We start from the raw sequence: 12329 nt of genomic DNA, 5'->3' as shown, positions 1-12329 counted from the left end.
GTACTATTAACACTGCTACAATTAGTAGTAGTGGTAGTAGTAGCAGCAGTAATAATTTATTAGAAACAGTAGTGTAGTATTACTATCATGACCATCATTACTAAAAGTAGTAATTGTGGTATTAGAACTACTACTGATTGTATTGCTAGCAGTACTACTACTGCTCACACTTGTAGTAGTACCGGTATCAATAGTCATACTACCAATACTACAATACTACTGGTACTGCTACTATTAGAAGTACCACTTGTAGTAGTATTGCTATGGGTAGCATGTGCACTACTACTATTGGTAATACTGGAACTGTAATACAACCACTAATGTTAATACTGTACTGATATTCCTCCTAATTTTGGGGCAGGATTGCTAGATATTTAAACATGTTGGTGTAGAGTACAGGTAAATGTAGCATGCCATTACTGTTTATGGGACTTAAGACAGTTCACAAAATTGAGGCCAACCTAAATAAGACACACGCTTACAAAAATGTTAAAAAGAATATAGGTGGAAAGAGCTTGATTGGAAAATCAGTACAAGACAAAATATTCATGGTAAGGAACAAGAATATTTACTTTTATTAAAAAAAAACTCAAGTACCCTTTAAGATTGAACAGAAAGGGCCAGGGATTGTTGTTAATAAATTTGCATAGCCTAAACATTGTTGGATATGTTCTAATTTCATACTGAATAATGCATTTAAACACTCTCTCATATTTCTTTGTAACAAAATCATAAAGTTGGTTTGTTATGGCGAGAAAAGTAGCATTAGTCAGAAAGTACTTCAATGTAATTAAACAACTGAGTGCATGTATTGATGAATGATGAAAGTAAATCCATTGGCTTCCATGTCAAGATTATGTCCACCTTCTTAAATATAGGTTTGGCACTTGTCTGTATCCTCCATCAGGTCTTGCAAGGATCCAATGTGTGTCAAACTGTGAACGGCAGATGCCTTCCGCATCAGTCTCTCGGTCAAAGGGGAATTTGGCTTTAAAGCATCACGTTCAATTAACAGAGAACTGGAAAAATGAAACATTTCTATTAGGATGGTGAGAATTGTTGAGAACTATTTCAATGCTATTTCAATGCTCTATAAATCGCAGTGCGCAACTAGCACATTAGGATGCAAAGACAATTTTAAGAGTATGCGATATAAATTGGCCAATTACGAAAAACACAATTCTTGAAATTCACAACTTTAAAATGTGCTAAAATATATGAATATATGCATATAGGAAAACCTTTAGTTCATGTTCAGATCTTGTTTGGTATGCACTAGCAGTAGCAACACACATTCCAAGGCGCATTTCCATTGTCTTTATTTTTGGATTCACTTGCACATCAGGCCAAATGTTTTCAAAATCATTCCACATTTATGCTTCTTTTTTAATGAAATACGCAGTACACTCTTCTTTAGCAAGCTGTGGGTCAAACTCAGTTTACCTTTTCCCGTTCCTTGCATGTTGTTCTCCATGAATATAGTCCTCAATGTTTCAATCTGTATGCAATTCAGTTTGTCCACAGCCTACATGTTATCTCATAGTAATCTCGCATTAACCTCCAATGCGCATAGATAACATTACTTTCTTTTTCTTATTGTTTGCACGTGCATTTCCTTTACATCATATTTAGTGCGTTCGGTGCTCATGTGCAATCTTTATCATTCTAATTCTCTCTCTCCCTGTCAACCTGGGCAACCTCTTACTCATTCATTAACAAATCTCCAGAAGAACAATTACTAACTTCAGATAATATATTCCTCTCATATCACATGGACACTACTTTTCCTGTCCATGGTGGTTCTTAAAAAAATCATTAATGTACAGAGGACTAAGTTCAGTTTCCTTTAATCAAACTAAACTAAGGCTACAACTTCCAAAATGCAAGGATTTGTTAATGAAAAACTGATGACAGGTCAAATTCCACCCCGGGGGCATAGTGATTTTGTTATCTTTATGCTTGCTCCAAAATTACAGAATGCCATACCAGCTTACATTCGCCCGTCACATACAGTTCCATTAAAAACTGGTCACCCAACACATGCTCTTCTTTGCTGTTCCTATCACTTCATTTGCCCTTAGTTATGGTTTAAATGTTATTTTTTTTAAGTGAACTTCAACTTTTCCTGAGGAAATGACCTTTGTGATTCACCTTATTGTACTGATAATTGATGTGTAAACTGAACTGGTCAGAGCTCCATGCAAATAAGAGTAAAATGCACTGTACATTTCCTTTTCTAATGATTTTCCATTAACTTCCTGTCCATCTTCCTCATCCGGGTAGTATAGCTCGTCTTGGAAGAAATATGACACACAGCAACACAGGTTCGAATCCCGGGTCCCGCTTAGAAACCTCTTCGGTATTAACCGCGTTATAAATAACCAATTATGTTTATAACAGAGTATTCCATTCCTGCAAACAAGTTTGAAACATTAGTCGCTAATGACCCTTGATGCCCCATCCCTGCAGGCTACTTGCTTAGATCCACAGCCTACATCAAAGAGGTGCTGCCTGGGGCAGAGTTGTGATACGAGATCCTGGTTTGAAATCATGTTTTGCTGGGTGACAGGTTGGGTGGTATGGGGACTCAATACACACAGAATCGCCCAGAAAATATGGGTTTCTCAAACAGAGTACAGGAGAAAAAGCAAGGTGCTAACATTCTCCCGGAACCAACTGGATTTCCACCAGCACTGCCCTGGGCAGGAATGTATCTTGTCAGAGGCATCCGTGCATTGACGAGGTAAGGAAGCATCAAAAGGAACAGCTAGAATGTATGGGGATCCCATGTGCACTGTCTTCCGTATCCCAGGTCTGCTTTAATGGTGTTGGGCCACAGTTGAACGGTGGTGTTCTTTATTGGTGTGTCCGTTGGGTGTTTTTCTATATGGGGTAACCCTCAGTCATATAGGAGCGGCCAAGAGGAAGCATTGCCTCTGTTTTGTTTGTTCATTATGTGTTTCGCGCTCTGAGGCTTCCGGGCATGTGGCACTTCTTATAAGAATTTTAAATAAATGAATACATAAATAAATACACAGAGAATGATCTTCCTAATCTTGCTTCTTGTCGTCCATAGGTCAAAGGAGAAGATACAGGCGCCATTGAAGCAGATCTCATCAGCACTGTCCAGTGCACCAAAACTATTAAGTCAGAGGCAATAAAAGGCACCTGGGCTATGTAACAAGAGGAATGCTAAAAACTAGAGGGATTCCCCTCGTCTTTTTCATCCTACGATCTCTTATCATCTGCGGAGAGCAAAAAATATATATATTAATGGACACGATGCCTCAGACCCTGAAGTGTCAATACAGCTATGAGTTTCCTGGCTCTCGAGTTGCCAGGCTCCTCCGAGGATCCATTGTTGAGCCAATGTGGGCAACCAACGTTATCAGGCTTCTCTCTGCATTAATTCATCCTGGGAGTGTTTTGTGAGAAAGGAAAGAACTACCAAAATATTGCTTGCCAGGTTCATGTCTCGGTTTTAACTCTATTATTGGATTTGGTGGGCTTGCAGCTGGATTGTGTCCAAATTGATATGCTTGTCTTCAGTTTGCCTGGTACATCTTCCCTGCCAGCTCTGCTCTGGGGCATCTAGAAGCAGGTGGAAGAGTTGTCCAATTTGGTCATTGGGCCTCATTACAACCTTGGTGCTAAGTGCACCAACTTTACCACCATGGTGTAAACTCTGTTTACACCATGGTGGATGGCGGATTTACCGCCCCATTCCAAGGTGAGTGGGGCGGTAAATCCCCATTTCCTATTTTCCCTTCCCCATTCCCATTTTTGCCCCATAGGGCATAATGGGAGTGGGGAAGGCGCTAATTACGCCGCCGTAAATTACGGCGGCGTAATTAGCACCATGGCAGGTTAGCGCCATGGATTTTAACGCCTGCTAAAAGCAGGCGTTAAAATCAGAATCAGGCGTTAAGGGTTAACGGTGGCGTTAACCCTTAACGCCTGAGTTGTAATGAGGCCCATTGCCTCTACAAGCGTGGTTGTCTTGGGACTGGAGCCACCATGACTGTGAAAATTCATTATCACCTTTGCGATTGGCAGCCAAATGTAAGTTAAAGGAATGCTACATATAGAATATTACAGAGCAGGGTCTGAAGCTGTTCTGGGCCCATCTGGAGGATAAGCTCCATGAAATGTGTTGAGAACTGTGGAATCCATCTACATCAAGAGCTTCTTTTTCGCCAATCCCCTAACGCCCCCAAAGGCAGATATTTTAGTCCAGGCACCTGCAAGGCAGGCATAAAAGAAAATTGGCTATATCCCACATGCAAAACAAGACTCACTCGCCTGCTAAAGAGCGGTGCTCTTGACAATTCCACAGATGGCTTAGAGTTACCTGCTGGAGGCTAATTGGGTGTATTTTGTCGGAAGATCGCTCCAATCACTTTTAGACTGGTAGGCCCTAAATGTAATTTGGGAGGATTGCCACATTGGTGTTCCCTCTCATCTGCTTAAAAGGGATCAACAAATGCGTGGCTGCAATTCCTTTCAAGATTCACTCCTCAAAGGATTGTTCCCTTGACATTCCAGGGTGATTTCTTTGCTTCTCTAGTTCTGAAGGACTCCAACTTGCACATCCCCATTAGGTCAGTCCAGCAGAGATACTTGCGGTCTGCAGTGGAAGATCACCAATTGCAGCACATGGTTCTCCCATTTGGCCGACCGACAAAGCCACATTTGTTTGCCAAAGCAGAGGTTGCTCTTGTGGTTCTTCCTCACAAGGAGGAAGTCTCTACTTTTCCAGATTTGCACGATTGGTTCCTGCAGCTTCCATCTCCAGAGAGGGTTGTTCAGTAAATTAACTGCATATGCAAAGTCCTTTGGATCAGGGCCTTTTTATCGTTAACAGAGATTACATCTCCTCCCATGTAAGGGCATGACTTTCATCTGTGCTTGTTTCTGGACCGAACATTGTTATCTGTTTGCCTTAGAACGCCAAGCCACAAGCTCACGTTCATCATGCTGCTGCTTGTTGATCACAGACTATGCTTTGGTGATATGTTGCATTCAAGTATTGTGTTTTTGTTGTCCTTTGGGCTTAACTACTGTCACCGTTTAGCCTTCCATCTACATGGTGTTTGGGTGTTTGGTCCCTAAGCTCTCTTCGCTTCAACAATCTTGTGCCTGTGAAAGACTCAATAAGGGTTTTCCTCTAATGGTAGTTAGTTCCTCTCAATCTTTAAAGGGGAATCTATTTTAGGCACTCCTCCTCACTTGGTGGACACCAGAGAAGTAAACACTCTTGGTTGGGATGCGACTGTGGGTTCTCAGGAGAGCCAAGATCCAAAAATGGGTGGCAAAGGACTTTCATTTAGAACGAAATGGTTGGGCTCCCATATCCTTTGGCTATCTTGTCTACTAGAGCAGGCACGTCTAGTCCAAATAGACAACACTGTTTCCCAGGCCAATATCAACAAGATCAACAAGGGAAAATCGTGTAAGGGTTTAATTTCATACATCATACAGAGTGTTGGAAAATGGGAACTGAAATAAAGACGACTCTTCTTACAAGAAAGGGAGGGGTTAGGAATAACTAATCATGTGGGAACAATTTCCACAGATGCAGGGGCCTGGCTCCAAACAGGGCTGCAGTCCTAAGCCCCAAAGTTAACATTTTATGGTAAACATGAACTCTCCTCACTGATATATCAGAAGAGTTAGTCACAGTTCTCATGTTGGCGGGGTTTCCAGTACCACTCCAGGCAGCTACAAGTATATGATGGCCATCCTGGTCAGTGGCCGCAGACACAATATTACTTTCCAGTCTGTGTTAGGTTAATCTTCAGGCAATTGTCATTATAGCCCCTTGCCAAGGACAATTAGCAGTTGGGGTTGGATGTGCCCTCCTGGCTTTGTGTCTTCAGAAGTCTCTCCACTTCCTCTTCTGTTATGCACCAATCTGTCTTATAACTCTTTGGTACCACCAGAATCCAGAACAGGGTGCCTGGCCAGCCTATAACGGCTGCCTCTCCTCTCTAGGCAGTTGCCCTACTAATCTCTGGACCCAGGATGACAAAGACCACTCATTTCCCAGTATGCTCCCCTTAGCATCACTCCAGCACTAACCCCACTTGTTCTGCCACCTACCTCTCAGCCGCCTCCAACCTTTGGCCCTCTTGGCATGGCCAATAGTTGTCATTTGTTTCAGACCTCTGTCCTCCTCTATCCTCCTTTAATATCTTCCTCCTTCTCCTCTGCCACCTTATCCCACTCTCCTAGTCTTTCCGGATTTCTTAGCCTGCTGATCATTACATTCATTACGTCCTCCAAGGCCTTCCTATTCTTTCGCTAGCCTCCTACCTCCATGCTCTTCCTCACGCTCTCCACACAGCATTACACTGTTTTCTCTCCAAACACCCACACATACACCTAATACCGACCCCCTTTTATGTATCTGCTTGCCTGGTCACTGGGGGCTCTAAGAGGGGTAGCTGAGAAATCTGGTTCAGTTATTGTCCCTGCTGCAGAACTGGTAGAAGGCTGCATGTTCCATGACCTTACTATGTGTACATACTTACTGATTCAATCCTAATTGCCGGTGTGTAGCTCCACGGGCTGAGAGTTTAAGAGAAGGATCAGTGGGAGCGTGGTTTCTGGCTCTCAAAGATGGTCACACTTTCCTAAACCTCTGCGAGCAACCATTCGTAACAGAGCCGATCTGAGATTTGCAAGGTCCATCTACATGCTTTAAAGCATCTAAACTGCTGCGCGTAAGGATGATGGATGAGATTACATCAAACATCTGATTACAAGCAGAGGCGCAATCAGGAAAGGTCATGCCCAATAATCCCAAAATGGACTCAAAGGATATATAAGCATAAACTCTGGCACGATCATTAAAGATCACTTACTGGGAGGAATGTGTGTAATAAGAGGGGGTACAATTGAAGTGGCTGCAGAAAAGAAGCTGTCTGCATGTTCCTGGTCTGGAGACGTGAGGGGAACAGCACGAACGGGAGTACAAACTACATTCCATCATGAGCGACATCTAGGTGACAAAAAGAGCAGCTCAGTGAATGGGCCAGATATAAAGACAGAGAATGCGCTGGTAGAAAATATTCTCCGATATAGATAGAAACTCCTTTACAATTTTACAAATGTTTAACATTAATACCCAATAGTCTATGAAAGAGGACAACTTTAAACAAACAGAGCGGCCATCTTGGTTACATTGTAATGGAAAAGATTTTAATACTGACATGAAAGATAACAGCCATCCTTCTCTGGTGAGAATATTTAATCTGCCTTAGGTTTTTCAATTACATTTTCATCACAATTACTGACTGCATGAAAAGCACAAATCTTACTTTAAAGTGATTGTTCTAACAGCAGTTCATCTTGTATAAAATGGATGCCTCTGAAGGCCTTCAAAATGGAGACCATGCAACAGCATGACCTAAGTACCTGTACAGCCCTTGCACTCTACGCATCAAGCAGAATCATCAGCCATATCCATATGCTTCAAAGACTGATGATTGAGCAAAATGTAGTGGAGGCAATTGACAATCGAAAGGAGGATACTTAGATACTAGAGATATGGAAAATGTTTTTCAGATTCATGCTGAGGGACGAACAGTAGTAGAGAGAGTCGCATTTCCATGGAAAAACAGTACTTTGGGCTTTGTTGGTCTTGAACTCCCCAATGTTCAAATTACCTTTTTCTTTAAAAGTTTCAATTCTACAGTAGGCCATTAGGATCGTAGGGTCTCTAGGAAAGTTAGTGAAGGGGTACTTGCAGTTCTCCTGACCCAATGCTCCCCCATCCCCATGTGATCCTCCCACATAACACCAACTCCTGGGTCAGGATCAGGAAGCGTCTGCCATTCCCTGCCCACATGAGAAGGGTCCCAGACCAGGTTTTCTGGGAGAAACATCTCTGATTCATCACACTATGCAAAGTACTGGATCTAACTTTCACTCGACCTTTTGAAATCCAAAGGGTTCACACGATTAAATTACGTAATCTTGCTAAGAATACTACACCAAAACCCTTCATGCGTTTACAGCACCATCAACATGTGGCACATATTACAATATATGAAATAAAACAGTGCCTTTGATTTTGAAGGAAAAAAGCATGTTATATCAGTGGATTATTCTACCACAGTAGACATGCGGAAGCAATTTCTCAATCTACCGCTGGATGTAAAGAAGCTAGATTTGAGAAATGGCTTGTTGGAACCAGCCTGCAAGTGAATGAATAAAGATGGTAAAATTATACAATTTGAAGAACTTTCAGAAATCAGAGACGTTGAACAGCAAATCGTCAAAGAATTTATGGATATGACTATTCAAAAGGAATCGGGATTTCAAGTACTGAACTAGTCAGATAAAAATCTGAATGATTGATGGAAAAGATTGTTCTATAAACAAGAAAAACATCCCTAGTCTTCAAAACAATGCAGAGGTATGAAACGTAAGTCTAAAAAGGAATAAGTGCATGATAAATCAAGATCACCATTGAAAATTCCCAGTCCTCAATCTCACTTCAAGTATCCATCGACATGATCAATGACATAAATGTGCAAACAATTCAAAATATGTATGTATGTATTTAAGATGGCTTTATTATAATTTAGTCCAATGTTGTTCAATGGAGGATGAACACTGGTCTTCAGAAGACCTAAGAGGATAAGGAACAATTACAAACTTGAGAAATAAACAAGGGTTCTGTATTCTCCGCAAACACACTTTGGGCATCATCTAAACTGAATATATGAGTAATTGTGATAAAATATGCCTCCAGAGATGAAATAAAGATCAACTGGAAATAGAAAATCTGGAGCAAAAAGTTACAGAACTTTCAAAACAGTACATCATCTCCCCTACAAGACGACATTTGTTATGATAAATAAAGAAAGCAAAATATGATTTGAACATACTTTTATCTAAAAAAGAGCTGAATTGTCTTTACAGAAACCTAGACAGAAGTAAACATTTGAGGATATTAGCCTTTAAAATAAAATGACCTGAAGCCACCAAACAAATTCCTCTATGAGAAACTGAGATGGCGCCACTGTCACTCACCCATCGGACATACATGAAATATTTATGTACTTCTATGCTAATCTGTAATCGTTGGCTTTCCTGAACGATGTGAATGAAGGAAAAACGTGTTTAGGCCATTTTCATATTCCCAAATTATCACTAGAGCAAACTGAGCTCCTTAATGGCCCCATAACTGAACAAGAAATTAGGGCAGCAATAAAAACTATGGCTACCACAAAATCTCCTGAAGATAATGGTTTGCCTTGAGAATATTATAACATCTGTGAGGAGCTGGTTGCCCCTTTATTAATAGAGGGTAATGAAAATGTAAAAAAGAAATAAACATTTGTGGCAGAGTTTAACAAAACTGTGAACAGTTCTTCCCAAGTACGACAGAGAGCCAAGCAGTTGTGAACATTTTAGGCTGGTGTCATTATTAAACGTAGACGTGAAGCTTTATGCAAAGAAACTGAAAGGTAGATTACAACAAGTTTTACCAACACCATTCCATAACTCCCAAGAGGCGTTTGTAAAAGTAAGAGCTGCCAGAGGTAATATGAGAGAGCTATTGCACTTAAATGGCAAGAAAAAGACTTGTATATGCACATGCTCACCCTGTTGTAAGATGCTGAAAATGCATTTAACATGGTTGAGCGGGGGTATTTATTTCGTATTCTATCCAGATCTGGTTTGAGCGAGTCATTCATAAGCAAAACCAAATTGCTACATCAATCTCCATTAGCACCTGGGTGGGGGGAGCCAGCCAATCAGATGGCTAGGAACACAGGCTTAAACTGCTGGTAAAAGCCCGCATTCCAAGCCACCTGACGGCCGGCTTCCCCTGCCGCCATGTTCCCCCATCCCATTAAAAAAAAAATAATTGTATCCCCCCACCCCCTGCTTACCTTATTTCGGCAGCAGCATCCGCTCCTTCCTTTTGCTTCCCGCAGGCCGCCATGGTGGCCATCTTGGAAAAGGATTTTCCTTCCTACAGCAGGACGCCACGCGCGTCCCGTTATGGGAAGAAAAATCCTTTTATTTTTTAGCCCCCGTGTTACCGATTTGGTAACCCAGGGTGCTAATGGCCTTCATCCCCCATTCCAGGTGCTGGTACGGGGATAACAGACCAGAGACCTCGTTATCCACCCTCGCTTCGCTCGGCCGATAACTTGAGCTGCCGGCCTGCTCCCCACATTATTTTTGTTTGCGATCAAACTACTCTCCCTAGCTGTGCGCTACAATACTGATATCACAGGTGCCCTAACGAATATAGGAAATACTTAAATAATGTTATAAGTTGGTGACATTTTGTTTGATATTCTTCACTCTTGAGAAATCCTTTCAACCATTGATTTCTTCATTTTTACAGGATATAAATTGAAGTGGTTGAAATGTGAGGCACTTCCCCTCTAGAGAGTAATTACCAAAGCGTGTATTCCTGCTCTGCTTTACCCTTCCTCACGATGCCACACAGAATGAAACACTTAGGCATAGTATTGAAGAGAAGCCTATATGATACTCTTGTGACAAATGTAAAAACTGTATGGTTAGGAATATTACAAGATATGTCCAAATGGAAATCCCTAAAGCTATCTTTATTGGTAAAGACTCATACAGTCAAAATGGTAATAGCCCCAAAATTGGATTATATTTTTAACATGCACCCATTAGTACCAAATCAGACTTTGTTGACAATGGTTAATAAAGCAAAAACAATGTTTATTTGGTAATCAATTAACCCCAGACTACATATACATAAACATTATGCTGGTGCACGTTCAGTCAGATGTAACCTGGTAAATATTGAATTATATATTGTAATTATACATTGAATAATCAATGTATCATAATTTAATGTAACGTCGCCCAATTATGATATGAAACCTACCTGGCTACATACTGAAAATGTTTTTTCTAATTAAAATATTAGGAACTTTCAAGTTTACAATGTCCCTCTGTCTAGTAATGGTAACCCAATCTTAGCCTGCAACTTTTATGGCTGTACAAGAGCCCAAACACTTCTGCACAATGGTCCTTATATACATGCAGAAGCTCGATTATGGCATAATACTGAACTAAATAATTGAAGGAAGTCCTTTTGGTGGGAGGATTGGACCATATGAGTTATTGAATAGATGTTATGTTAAAGGATATTTATACCGCGCACTTTAACCACCGGAGTGGTCTCCTGGCGCTCTGGCAGATCTGCAAAGCAACCGGGTAGGGTAAGTTAGTAGGACCTAGCGGGAAAAGGCTCAGGAGGGCTGTGATGTGCTGTTGGCAGCCTCAGTTCGGTTTATACTGTTCGCTGAGCGTGGGTGGTGTTTTTTTCCAGTCGGTAGCTGTCGTGTGCTGTTGTGCAAGGCTATGTGTGGTTTGTTTCGTTGTTGTGGTGTGAGAATTGTGTGCGGTTTGTTGTGCAGTACTGGTATGGTTGTGTTGGGTTTCAGAATTTGAGAGGTGTAAGCAGAGGAATGAGATAGTTAGTGAGGTTTGGTTTAGTGGTGGCCCTCCATCGTACCTCCTATGCTCTGACCACCTGTGATACGCCTCCATGCTAGTGCCTCGTATTGTGGTGCTCTGGGGGGGGAGGGTGGCAGTGTCTTTCCCCTTTATTCTGTGTGCGGTTGAGGGTTGCCTGCATGGCTTGTCTAGATGATATGCCTCCTCCGCCCCCCTACCCCTCCTTGTCCTGGGTGGTATATTTCTGTATCCGTTTTGCCCTTTGGCCTAGGCTGGTGCACCCCTGCTACCTCTTTCCTCAGCCCCTACGTGGGTGTGTCTGGTGGCGGGGAGGGGGGCAGTGGGACCTTTTCTCTATGCTCTCGATCTACCTGGTCCCCGTGACCTTCTGTCTGTGGCTGAACCTGGGACGCTCCCGTTTTCCTCTTTAGACTCTTTTTGGGCTCTCTTTGGGAACCCAGGTCTCCCTCCCACTCCGAAGGTCTCTCCAGATCCCTGCACTTGTCGTGGTACACTTTAATCCTCTGTCGTGTGGGTTGTGTGTTCATTCTGAGGGGTGTGGGCGTTGTTCATTCATTTTCATCTGGTTCTGAGTTGAACAGCCAGGTTTTTTTTGCATTTTTCAGAATTTTAGATGGTCCTTCGGGTTAAGAATTTCTTTTGGGAGGGAGTCTCTGTGTACTGTTTTTGTTCCAGGGGTATGTCTTTGCTGGAGCTGAGTGTTATGGCGGGTTGGTAAATAGTGATTTTCTTTTGTAGAAATTCTGCTCCTTGGCCGGGGATTGCTCTGTGTGTTATGCACATTGTTTTGAATGCAATTCATTTTTTTACTGGCAGCCAGTGTAGCATCTTTAGTGCGGGAG

General features: G+C 41.9%; 1 protein-coding gene across 3 annotated transcripts in view; it reads right to left on the bottom strand.

Annotated features, from left to right (window-relative positions):
• Positions 1-545: 545 nt before the first annotated feature.
• Positions 546-12329, bottom strand: part of TTC38 (tetratricopeptide repeat domain 38) — a 549973-nt gene continuing 538189 nt past the window's right edge. For 2 of the 3 annotated variants that reach the window (XM_069628191.1, XM_069628192.1), the window contains one exon: positions 546-1019. In XM_069628191.1, coding sequence (XP_069484292.1) covers positions 869-1019 — 151 coding nt within the window. In that variant the 3' untranslated portion in view covers positions 546-868. The remainder of the gene's footprint in view (positions 1020-12329) is intronic. The other variant, XM_069628193.1, reaches the window with a different exon arrangement.

The sequence above is a fragment of the Ambystoma mexicanum genome, chromosome 12 (genome assembly GCF_040938575.1).
Source record: "Ambystoma mexicanum isolate Mex_15411 chromosome 12, UKY_AmexF1_1, whole genome shotgun sequence".
In the NCBI taxonomy this organism is placed as follows: Eukaryota; Metazoa; Chordata; class Amphibia; order Caudata; family Ambystomatidae; genus Ambystoma; species Ambystoma mexicanum.
Note: the sequence above shows the minus strand (reverse complement) of the source record. Positions and strands in the feature narration are given on the sequence as shown.